Source organism: Halichoeres trimaculatus, unplaced genomic scaffold, assembly GCF_033239565.1.
Source record: "Halichoeres trimaculatus isolate MK-OKI-2021-1 unplaced genomic scaffold, fHalTri1.1 fHalTri1_scaffold_17, whole genome shotgun sequence".
Taxonomy (NCBI): Eukaryota; Metazoa; Chordata; class Actinopteri; order Labriformes; family Labridae; genus Halichoeres; species Halichoeres trimaculatus.
The window spans coordinates 23112831-23124904 of record NW_027437195.1 but is presented as its reverse complement, the minus strand read 5'-3'; the positions used below and the strand labels follow the sequence as shown (position 1 = coordinate 23124904).

General features: G+C 40.5%; 1 protein-coding gene across 1 annotated transcript; it reads left to right on the top strand.

The window, feature by feature from the left end:
* Window positions 1-705: 705 nt before the first annotated feature.
* LOC141806212 (endophilin-B1-like) lies at window positions 706-6576 on the top strand. Its single transcript, XM_074691546.1, has 10 exons — window positions 706-1122; window positions 1375-1516; window positions 2892-3020; window positions 3109-3242; window positions 3441-3533; window positions 3699-3782; window positions 3878-3901; window positions 4130-4219; window positions 4321-4421; window positions 5491-6576. Exons 1-10 carry the CDS (start codon window positions 1066-1068, stop codon window positions 6107-6109), a joined length of 1473 nt encoding a protein of 490 aa, XP_074547647.1. The 5' UTR covers window positions 706-1065; the 3' UTR covers window positions 6110-6576.
* Window positions 6577-12074: the final 5498 nt, after the last annotated feature.

The window sequence follows — 12074 nt, the reverse complement described above, 5'->3', positions numbered from 1 at the left end:
TTTTCAAGAGGCAACTATTACAGCTAAGTGTCACAGCAAACAGACTGAAGAAGAGTCCGTGGGAATAGCAGTGTACAGAGGGTGAAGAGGCTTTTCTTTTTGTGGCGCAGAGATGAGTGCAGACACTCAAAAGGTCACTATCTTCTTCGTCATGACTTTTCTCCTTGTTGTCAATGCGTGGCTGCTGCTGCAGCTTGCTCTCGGATAAAGCCTGAAGCTTGCTTGGAACTTTACGACCTTGTACTGGAAACTGGACACCTTTGAGATTAAAGGAAGTGTTTTGTATTTCACATTATGCCAGGATTATTAAGGATTTACCTCCAGCTTTTCTCCTCGTAAATGACCTGTAGACTCCACGACACTCTGTTGTCGGAATGTCTGTTAAAGGCTGGCAAAAAGACTGTATTTGGTGAGCCAAGACTAACAAAAATGTGCCTTTAATGATGCAGAAATAGACTGGGTCGCTGAGACGTATTTCACATAGACCGTTTTTATTTTGAAAAACTAGCACGGAAGTTTGTGCTAGTTTTATTTAGAAATGTATCAGCTTTTTATTCACATATTTAAAATCCTTGTAGTTTAAAGACAGCGAATTTTACATCCATTTGTGCAGTGTTTCTGTGGGTGTTTAAGATAATGGTGTGTGTAGCATGATTGTGGTCAAGCTAACGTTTGACACAGCAGAGTAAGTGATGACGACACATAAATATATGACAGAGGGACGGTGGACTGTCGACGACCCGTCAGTGGGGTAATATTTAGCCGCTGTTCCATCGAGTATTTGAGCCAAGGGTGATAAGAGAACCCGTCTTAGATGCACACAGCATGGCTGGTGGGTAAACTGTAAATACAAACACGCAGGTGCCTCCACCTCTGTGTTTACACACGGTAATCTTGCTAACGGAGAGTTGTGGTTAGCGGTGACAGTAATGGCGACGTTAACTCAGAGCCGTTACTACGCGCTGGGCTTTTTATAGCTAATGCTCAAACAGTCCTAGTGGACCGTTGACGGTTCACGTGCTGTTGGACCACCGGGGACAGCGCGCGACCTTGAGGAGGGTTGTCATGGATTTGACGCGGCTGGCTGTGGATGCTGGACAGTTCATCAACCGTGCTGTTCAGGTAAAAAAGATAAGGGTAACAACTCAAGTTCAAATAAAACAGCTCATTACCATTAAATGTGAACTCACTTGTCATGGTTTATTGTAATTAAATCCCCATAGAGTTCGTTTTGATTTCACCCTTTACAGAACCGAATCACCCATAATGTATTTTACGTAAAAACAGTTTATTTTTTACATTTAAAAAAAAGCTCTGAATAAATCTCAAGTCGTATGTTTGTGAAGTGCGACTATCACTGTTTCCCCAATGTAGTACACGGGAGAGAGTCTTGGGCAGGCAGACAAGACACCGTTGGACCCCAGACTGGAGGAGCTTCTAACCCGGGCAGACGCCACTAAAACCTGGACCGACCAGATAATCTCCCAGATTGAGGTTTTACTGCAGCCCAACCCTGGTGAGAAGTTAAAAGTGGTTCATTTATTCATGCATTTACAAGTATTATTAATTCAAATAGTGATATCATCATTTTACTTTCTGTCAACTATTTTTATTAGTGGGGGGGGGGGGGGGGGGGGGGGGGACTCCATTATAAAAATATATTTATATATTTTAAAGGTTTTGTAATTAAATATTGCTTTTTTTTTAAAAAACTATATTGCATTTTAATACATACCAATATCGGACACAAGAAGATTTTTTTTTTTTTTTTTTCAATTTAAATGGATTTGGTAGATGACTCAATTCAGGCTGCTCTTAATATGAGTAGATAAGGTAGTTGAAAAGTATGATTCTGATCTGGAGTCCCTGAGTTGTAGCTGTATTCAAGATTTTATATCCCTGAGACAGTTTAAGATAGCAGCTAGGCCTCCTTGGTCACCAGGTCTCAGTGGTTGGTCTCTCTGTGTGTCATCTGCATAACAGAGAAATTATGTTGTCAAGTGCAAGTGTGTAAATTGAAAATAAAGTGGACCTCAAATAGAACCTTGAGGCACACCACTGGTAAAATGGGAGGTGGAAGACGAGTTGTGTTGTATAGATATGTTTCCAGTTCACTCACAAGTCACATGGCTATTTAACTAAGCACATTTCTTTATATTTTGAATCTTTCTCTTTAAAATAAAAACTTTGTGTATCTGATCTGTAGCTACAAATTCTGTTCCTCCTGTATCCCTCAAACCTTTACGTATTCATGTAAGGTAGAATTAGTCATCAAAAAAAAAAATTATCAAAATTTTATGAAAAGTGTCTAAAATGCATAAATTACGAAACAAATTTTGGACCTTGTTCAGTTCTGAGAGACACACCATTTTCCTCCTTGCATGTAATCACAACCTGTTTCAGCTTTGTGCCATCCCTAACAAGTTCCCATTATGGTCTGCATAAACCATTAAGTGACTCTGCATCTCCCCCTCTGGGACCTGGTAATACAGCTCTGTTTACTTTAGCTGTAACAGTGTGTTCAGATGAAAAGAGATGGTTACTCTTTTGCTTGCTATATTCAATTACCTCAGCTAATATAATCATGAGTGGACGTGGTCTGTACTATATTAAATAGAGCTGCCAGAAATAATAATCTCATACATTTATTCAGAACCAAGGGTATATTTGCAGATCATGTCTTGATTATATATGACCAAGAGTTATTAATCTTTTTGGAGAATAATTATTGCCTACTTAAGGTATTCCCCAAGAGCTTGCAGCAGTGTGCAAGCAGCTGCCTCTTGTTTAGTTTTACTTTATCTCATAAAATATTAACAGTTTTGCTATAAAATGCAAGGAAATCTAACCCTGGAACCTGTGATGAACTGTCATGTGTCATCTCTTAACAGGAGCACGGTTAGAGGACCGGCTGTATGAGCAACTGGAATGGAGTGTCCCACCGCGGCCTCGTGCACACGAGGTACTGGGAGACCTAATGATCCAAGCAGGGATGGAGATTGGATCCAGCACACCCTATGGTGAGAACACACTGACATAAAACTGTTGGACAAACATGTCATGAGTGAGTCTGTAATATTTTTGACTGTGGTGCTTTTTTGTGTTCAGGAACAGCTCTGCTCAGGTGTGGGGAAACTCAGAAGCAGCTAGGTGAAGCAGAGCGTCAGTTTGTCCAAAGTACCAACATCCACTTTCTAACCCCACTGAAAAGTTTCTCTGACGGAGAATACAAAGCCATACAGGTGAAGCTCAAATCAATGCAAAAACACAGCAGTCATCATTTTTTCAGTTGTCTTCCTGTGTGTATGCAGCTCATCTTGAAAAAGTCAGAGTAATTTTGGACGTATGCACCTGACATTATAGCTTATCAGTCATTTTATTTTAATCTCCTTCTAACTTTACCCCACATGATTTACATAACATGTATGAATTTGTTACAGACTGAGCGCAGGATGCTGTTGAACAAGCGTTTGGATTTGGACATCGCTAACACGAGATTGAGGAAAGCCCATGAAGCTGACCGTGAGGCCCGGGTGAGTTAACGTGATCTTCACATTTTTAGAAACATAACTTCTAAACACATTTGACATTTACCACACACACACACACACACACACACACACACACACACACACACACACACACACAGATAAAGCATGATGTCATTCCAGCGCTGCTTTCTCCTGTTTCTCCATCAGAACCTTAACGCAAACCCACTGGACGACGACTACATGGCTCATGTCTCCTACATGTTCAGCTTTATGCGTGTCAAATGGCTTAAGGTCAGTGATGCTGAAGGGAACATGAACACTAAGAGGCAGAACTAAAAGTGCTGTTTGTTGACTGAGCCAGTTATTTGTCTTTCTCATTCAATTAGATGTGGGCTCAAGAAATCTCTCAGGTGAGCTTATCTTTGCATGCACACAGAGGCTGATATAAACAAAACTTATGCCGTCATTAAGACTATTTCAACTCAGCCAGCAGTTACAGTATTAAATGCTCGTTGCTGTAATTGTGTCCTTTCGCTGTTGGGCTTATTAAGACTTAAGCTGTTGAAGGATTAGGTTTTTGCTGAGGCATACTTGAAGGACTGAAAAGATGATTGCATATGTTTGGTTTGAGCGTTTAGGCAGAGATGGAGCTGAGGATTTGTCAGAGTCTGTTTGACCGACAGTCTGAGGTTACCAGAAGAGTCGTGGAAGGAATCAGCAACACTCACGTACGTGTACACAAACACAACACACAACACACAACACATGTTCATAGAAAGTGAGGGCATAGGGAACATAACTCTTTTTTGTCTCTGCTGTGATTCTGCAGACTAACCACATGAAGAGCTTGACTGACTTTGTGGAGGTTCAGGCCTGTTACTTTGACCAATGCAACCAACATTCTCAGGAGTTGCAGAAACAGCTGGCCAGGTCTGTTTGTGTGAATTGTGGAGGCTTGTCTCTCTTTGCCTTGTGTCACTCTTAAAGCTGTCTACTTTTCACATACTTGCCAAATCAGACATTTTTACCATGAGGTGACCAACAGTTATGTTACTTAAAAAAATGCAGCAGCATAGGGCCTGTATACATCAACACAACTGTTGTGCTGGAAGCCCCAACAACACTAATTATTTTAATTTTCCAGCATCCTTAAAGACTGTTGCTTCTACTTGAAGAAATTTTTACAAAGTAAACTTAAAACACATTAAAGACACTGCGTCCAACTGTATGTTTGTAGCAGCTCTGATGAGGCTTGTGAGGTTAGTCCTCAAGCACGTGGCCCAGCTTTGAATCCAATCTGCGGCTCCTTTCTCACATCTCAAGACCCTTTCTTGCCTTGTTTCCTGCTCTATCCACTTTCCTTTCCTCTCAGGATAAAGGCATAAAAAGCCTTAAAAACTAACTTAAAAATGTCCTGTCTCTTCTTGACTCTGATTAGTCATTGAGAGGGGCATGAAGCCAACAAGCATGGAAATGTGACGGCTGATGGAGATGATTCTATGTATTAAAAATGCCAAATTGCATTTTTAAGGATGCACATATTTGCTTAGTGGACATAGGCCCTAGTTGTCAGTTGACACAGGCCCTTAACTAAAACTAAAAATGTTGTTTTTTTTCTTGTAGTTTACCTGTGGGTAGGGGTTTGCCTAGTTCACTGACAACAGTAAATTCTCAAGAGCTTTCACAGAGATAACAGCTTTAATTCTATTTTGTCAAATATGAAGGGTACCTATCTAAACCTCTTTATTTTCTAAAGAAATTGTAGATTCAAGAGGAAAACACCACTCAGAAGCTTATGCAATTTCAAAGGAAACATGTTTGTCATACATACAGTCCTGTAACCTATCTGGCAGAAGATTTTGAGTTTTAATACAAAAATGAATTTATAACTGCCAGGACATCTGGTTCCACATAAAACACAAATCTACAGGGTGTTTTTCATGAAGTAAGTTCATTCTGTACATGAACAGCTTGGTTATGAGTGTCTTTCTGTTTTCAGCATTCCAGCAGTCCTCTGCTCCAATAATTGGCAGTCCAAAATTAGTCATGCAGGCAATCAGCCATCAACGAGCAACCATGTAGCTAATGAGCCGGTCGGGTTAAATCACGTCATTCCAATTCCTGTTGAAGTGCACCAAGTCCCGGACTTCAACCAGGACTCATGGACAGTAAACTCACCGCCCACAGCTGAAGCAGCAACAAGAGACTCTTCTGTAACCACACAGCCACCTGATTCAACAAACAAGAACAATAACAACAACACTTTTTCAACTAATGGCCAGACAAGCAGCCAATGTGCAACTGCCAACCAAGCCGGTGATCATGCTGAGACGTCAGATTCACAAAGTCAACCAAGAGATCAGATCCCAGAACCTCCACAGACCAATGAAGTAGTAGCTGAAACAACCAATGGTGCAACCAATGATACAGATGTTCTAGCCCAGACTGATGATTCCCCATCAACTGAGCTAAGTGGAGCTTCGAACACATCTGAAATGACAACTACAGAAGTGGGTGAGAGCATTACAGACAATGGGATGGCTGCAGAATCTGAAACAACCAATGAAACCACAAACCAGCTACCAATCAGTAATGGAGTGGATGTCCAGGAGGAATAATTATCCAGATTAAATAAGCTTTATCAGATGTACCAGGTGTTGTATGTACAAAAACAGTCTGTATTAAATCGGAATAGATACAAATTAATTGTAGCTTAATTGAGCAAAATGAGATTTAAATTAAGGCAAAGGGAAATTTTGTGAAGTATATGTGAAGGTGCTTACTTTACTGAAAGTTTTCTAGTGCCACAGTTATTTCAGCTTGTAGCTGTATTCAGATGTTATTAATATTTTGTGGCAATGTATGTAGTGTTAATGTTGTCATATTTCCCAGCTCCTGACTGGGAGTTGAGGCCTGGCTGACTGTTAACGACCAAATCTTTAATGTTTCATTTAGCTACATTAAGCTAATGAAGCTTTGTGCCAACTGTATGTATTTAAAGTCACGTGTGCGTGTCCCTGTCTGTCTCTTACATATGTTTACAGCTCACTCCTAACATGTAACACCTTTAATAAAACGGGTGTGTGTACGTGACGTTAAGCTTGAGGTCATTTTCCATACGAAACGTGTCACTTAGGGAGCCCTGCAAGGTGACAAAAACACCAAGCTGAACAGGATCTTTATGCTGCAGCACGCTGAAAAATAGGTTTCCTCATATGTTCTCTGGGTGTTTCCCTTCTACACACAGTCGAATCATAAACTTTCTTTTACCCCTTTACCCCCTTAAAGCCCCCACTAGGTGAAATGGATTGAAGTTTCCATGTCCAGATGTTGTTCATTTTCTGTGTTCGGGCAGCTCTGTGGGTCCACTCTGGGGACCCTGAATGGAAACAAGCATTAATGCAGCACTAACCTTACTGATGTAATCACCCACCAGCTCTGTGCACCACACTGGAACATACAGATATGTGTGTGTGGATAGAGACGCTGCATCATGTTGCCAGTTGCAGGCAGCTGTGATTGAGTCAAATATTGTGATGTCAGCACAGGTTGGACCTTTCTGGGAAAAAAATATGCAAACAGGGGTTTCATGTCAGCTGACGCCATTTTTACCTTCTGTCTCTGTACTCCTGAGCTCTATCTTTAATTTCCTCTTTAAAGTCTGGTACTGCACGTACTTTAAAATACCAGCCAAACCTCATGACCTAGTTTTACAAACAAACACCTACCTCATTTAGAATCAAAGTCTTAATCAGTCATCCCAGGCCGAGTGTAGTATTATTGAAACAATACTGACACACCAAAACTCATTTTAGCTCAGCTTGCATCACTGAATACAAAATAATTAATGTTATTGACAGGATAATGAGGTCTGGTAGTCTGGGATATTACCCACACTCACACTTTTAATTACTACACACACACAGAAGAATAAATCAAGATGTGTGAGTGAGTGTGTCCTGTATTCTGCTCTCACTTTCCCTCTTTCCTCTCTGAGGCTCCACAAACAGATCAGATTGATTAAGCGCAGGTTATGTGGTATTGATCCGAGCACAGTCAGGAGGCTCCAGGTCCAATAACACCATAAAGACCTCTAACACACCGCTCTATCAGCTCTACGTCCTGCAGGGGGGCTCACAGGAGACACAGCCAGTGCTTAAAGACAGATAAACTAGTGTTTTAGTTCCTGCTGCTTTCCTATGACTCAGCCTAACAAGAATAGACTCTCCTCAATCTGTCCCTCACTGGTCACGAGTGCCAGTCTGCCACACTGATTCAGCAAGTTCCTGCTATGTCCCCGACTTAGTGTTTATAATTTCCGTCGTGCATCCTGTCCATCAGAGATAGCAGCTCCCTGGTCTTTGTGTCGTTTTCTGCTCTGGCGTGATACAGGAAGCTGAAATGATGTTTTGCAGGTCTGGCAGACATGAGTGAGTTAGAGAGAAGCAGATAAAGGCAACTGGGATGTTTCTAATGAGATTTGGCTTGGACGTTTCCTGCATATGAAGGGAAGACAGCTCAGTTGTTGACAAGTGCTCTGTTTGAGATTTTTTTGTACTCTTTTGTTCAACTTAAACTTAACCAGATGGTTCCCTTTGAAGTGGGAAACACCTTTTGCAAGGGAGGCAGTTTTATTGAAAAACACAAGCTAAAGTGCCTTCCTGGTTCACAAAAAACACTGTCCCTTTGGTTGATTAAAATATGATGAACTACCCTCAATTGGCAAATCTCCTTTGCCAATGCCAAACAGCTTATTCTGCCATTGACTTTTGTTTTGAGTCAGTTTCAAGAATGGGCTTGCCACATTTGGCTGATCTGGATAGGGCCCATATACGCAATGGCAGAGAAGGCAACCAACATACTCAACAACCATGCACGTTTCTTACAAGTGTGGCACCATGCCGGGAATCTGCAGGGTTTCCAATGCCAGGTTTTCCTTCTGAGATTTATTGCCAAGAAGCAAAACTAACAAGAATAACCTACCAACAACATGTCCTTACTTTTACACCACATATATTGCATGCTATCTGTACTAATACACACTGAGACATAAATATATGTTTTATAGCCATCCTTTGCTAACAGATTTCTCTGGTTTTTTTTTTTTTTCTTGTAGTTGTTTTTTTAAACAATTTGGAGTATTGTGTGCAATAAAGAAACAGCATTGCAACTACAGTTGTGACAAAGTAGCTGAGAAACAAAACAAAACAAAAGATGATATAAAAAAGACAAAACATCATGTGACTTCCAAATTATGATGTGAGGGCAGCCCAGAAGGGGAGGTGGAGTCGAGGGCGAGAAATGACTTGTCAAAGTCTTACACTTGATTCATAGTTTGCTTTTCTTTGGGGTTACCCAACTTTCAATCCACAACCCTTAAAATATAGTTCTGCCAGAGACTGGTGACCCCTTGCTGTAGGAATACAGTTATAGACCAATCTAAAAAGGGACAAAATCTAACCAGAAAAAGATACTTCACTCAGCTAAGTGATTAAAAAATGTGTAACTCTGTGAACATGTTGCTGTTGTACTACCTAGTTATCCTGGTTTAGTCACCTGTGGGGTCTTGTGGCAAAACTGAAATGTGGGGAAACAGATCAAACATTGCATAGTTTTGTACAAAATGTCATCCCTGTTTTTGTGTATATTATAAACTAATTGGGTTTTGTAAGGCGTTTCTAATCCCCCCAATTAGTGTTTGGTGACTTTCCCTTACGAAACTGGCCATGCTTTTTCCAACCTTGCAGAACCGCCTGCATTGCTTTTGGGATCACCTTGCATGAAGCTATTACTCAACAATTTGCAGCACATATATTCTTACAAAGGCTTTATTATTCAGTGCTGTATCTCAGTCATATATCCATGCTGTTCTCTCCTTCTCTTCCTACATCTTGGGGATAAAAAAAAGGGAAACACCCTGTTCTCATAAAACTGTCCTGTGTTGGCTGACTTTGCTCTGTTAGTGTTAGTGTGTGGTTTGTTCTTATGGAAAGTCCTGCTGCTGCCCTAAACTGTCTGTTTTTAACTTCTCCTGACAACACCCATTGTCCCACTTTCCCCTGGATCCCTGCTCAGGATCAAAACAACACAGCAGGATCTACTCACTCTGAATTTCTCTGTTCTGTGATAAACCCCACAATAAATACTCTCCTTTAAGTCTTACTCCCATCCTCACTCAATTCTATCTTCTTCTCCCAGTTTTTCAAATATTCTATTTTTTGCCAATCTGTCATCACTCGTCAGTCCTCCCCCTCACTACCAGCTGGGAGTGTTTTGTGTGACAGCTTAACTGTAGGTGTGGTGAGCAGGTGGAGGCGGCGAGCAGTGTCTGGTCGCTGCTGATACATGTTTCTCATGAAGTCATGATGACATAAATAGAAAAATAACCTATGGAAAATGCAATAGACGCTAATAAGGACAGGATGAGAGCACCAGCTGTGTCTGTCATACAGAAACACTTGCACATTGTGATATATGCCTTTATTTACCTTACGTTAGCAGTAACTAATGATCTGATTTTATGGAAATAGGCCATACATGGATACGCGACCAAGGATAGGAAACTTTTATATATTTCCTCCCTTCTTTTCTTCTTTTTACAATTGTCCCCTCCTGTTCCCATCTCTTCCTCTTCCTGAAATAAACCTGACAGCCACCTCACCAATTAGTCCCTGTGCAACAATTATAGTCTGCCAGCTGAGGAAAATCATTATATCTGTGCCAGTTATTGCTGACATCTGCAGGTAGCCTCAGTGTTGAGGTCTACAGAGAGCAACAAAGTCAAGCCTTTTCCTTTGGCCTTCACTTGTCCTACTTTCTGCTGCTTAACCCCAAAACCTGTTGACCAGAACTCTGCTTAGAATAAAATCATTTGTCAAACTGAGGATGTAAATAACTCACTGAATGAGCTAGGTTAAATAAGAACATTCAAAACAAGAATACAAATTTGGCAGTATTGTGTATTAACAACATTTCATCTTAAGTGCACACAACCCAGATTCTAAAATTCTACAGTTTTTTCAGGTTCAAGAATTTCTTGTTGATGAACAGAGCGAGGAATGACCCTGACTCAAATGTACGGACATTAAAGAGACAGATCCACCCAGATGGATAGTGCGGATTGAAACATCCACAGGAAATAATGTATATGACTGTGGAGAATTAAAGAATGAAGCCCTAAACAATGGTACGCCTATTCTCGCTGACAGGAAAAATGATCTATTTGAGGAGAAGTGAATATTTAAGACAGAAAGAAAGAAAGAAAGAAAGAAAGAAAGAAAGAAAGAAAGAAAGAAAGAAAGAAAGAAAGAAAGTCAAACAACAAAACACAGGATTTTATACTTTTATGGTTGTATTCAAATTTATTTATGCTTTCCAATGTGAATAGAATTTGGGGTTTTGTCAGGTCATTGTGGATCAAGGGTTAAATTTTAACCTATTTTCAGATAAACTTTCATTTGGATCTGTTTTGATGTCTTTTTCCAGTTCAATGTTTTTTTTTTCTGATAAAATAACAAGGTAAATGGCTAAACTGCTCTCTTGTGACCATATTCTGAAAGAGAAAAGCTCTCATTCTTAACCCTGCATCCTTGAAGGACACATTTTTATACCAAATGACATGGCATCCTGTCGAGGATGTCTCATCTTCACAAGCATCCTTTCCCTCACATCCTGAGATTTGGTGTTTGCTAAGTCAAATGAGAGGGTGGCCCTGTCACTTTTAAATGTAAGCTAAGAGTTAGTATGCTACTCAATAAAGCCAAAGCTAGCAATAGTGTTAAAAAACAGTGAGGTTTTGAAACTTTAGCATAATGTGCTGAGTAACGCGACGTTGATTATTTTTTTGGTAGTTAACCGGCTAGCTTCGTGTTGCTAGGCGACGGGTCCGCTCAGCAGACGGCTCGTGACCTATTCTATTTTTAGCCACTGTTGGAGGATTAGAGGCGGGAACGGCGGATGACGCATTCTTAAATGGATGCAGGTCGTGCGTGACAGTTGGGGTAAGTTTCTTTTTTGAATAAAGTTAAAAGTCACAATGCAGTTAAAAGGCTATGAAAAGAAAAATACAGCTTACACTACAAGTCAAATCCTCTCACAAAAGTAAGAAGTAAGAAGTAAACAAACTCACTACTGTGTTTTCTTTGGATCTGTTTTGCTGTTTTTGGTTAACATGGGCCTTCAAAGTTACTGGACATTACAGACATGTAAAGTGTTAGTTACTTCTTAAACATGGCATATTTTTGCTTTATTGAAACTTATTTTAAATAACAGTAACAAATGTACTTCTACATTTGTTGGTTTTGCTATTGCCCCCATCCTGTTTTTCTCCTCTCTTGTACTTGGCTTTCTTGTCACCCAAGCTTTCCTGTGCCCCTATAACTCTCTATTCCTTATAATGCCCCAATTTCCCACTCATTGTGACTTTTGACATGTTACCTCCAGTGAAGCATTACTCACTCAACCTCTGCAGCACCCCCACCTCTGTCCCACCCTCCTCGACTTCCCTCCTTCTTCCATCCTTATAAACTCTGCACCCTCAGTGGTTGGCTCAGTGTGAAGAGCTTTGCATACACAGAACAGAAA

Bases quoted from the DNA above. Each gene is read 5' to 3' on its own strand.
- LOC141806212 (XM_074691546.1), top strand. From the start codon at position 1,066: ATGGATTTGACGCGGCTGGCTGTGGATGCTGGACAGTTCATCAACCGT. The intron at 3,783-3,877 runs GTCAGTGATGCT...TCATTCAATTAG, and splicing joins TGCGTGTCAAATGGCTTAAG to ATGTGGGCTCAAGAAATCTC. The intron at 4,422-5,490 runs GTCTGTTTGTGT...TTCTGTTTTCAG, and splicing joins TTGCAGAAACAGCTGGCCAG to CATTCCAGCAGTCCTCTGCT.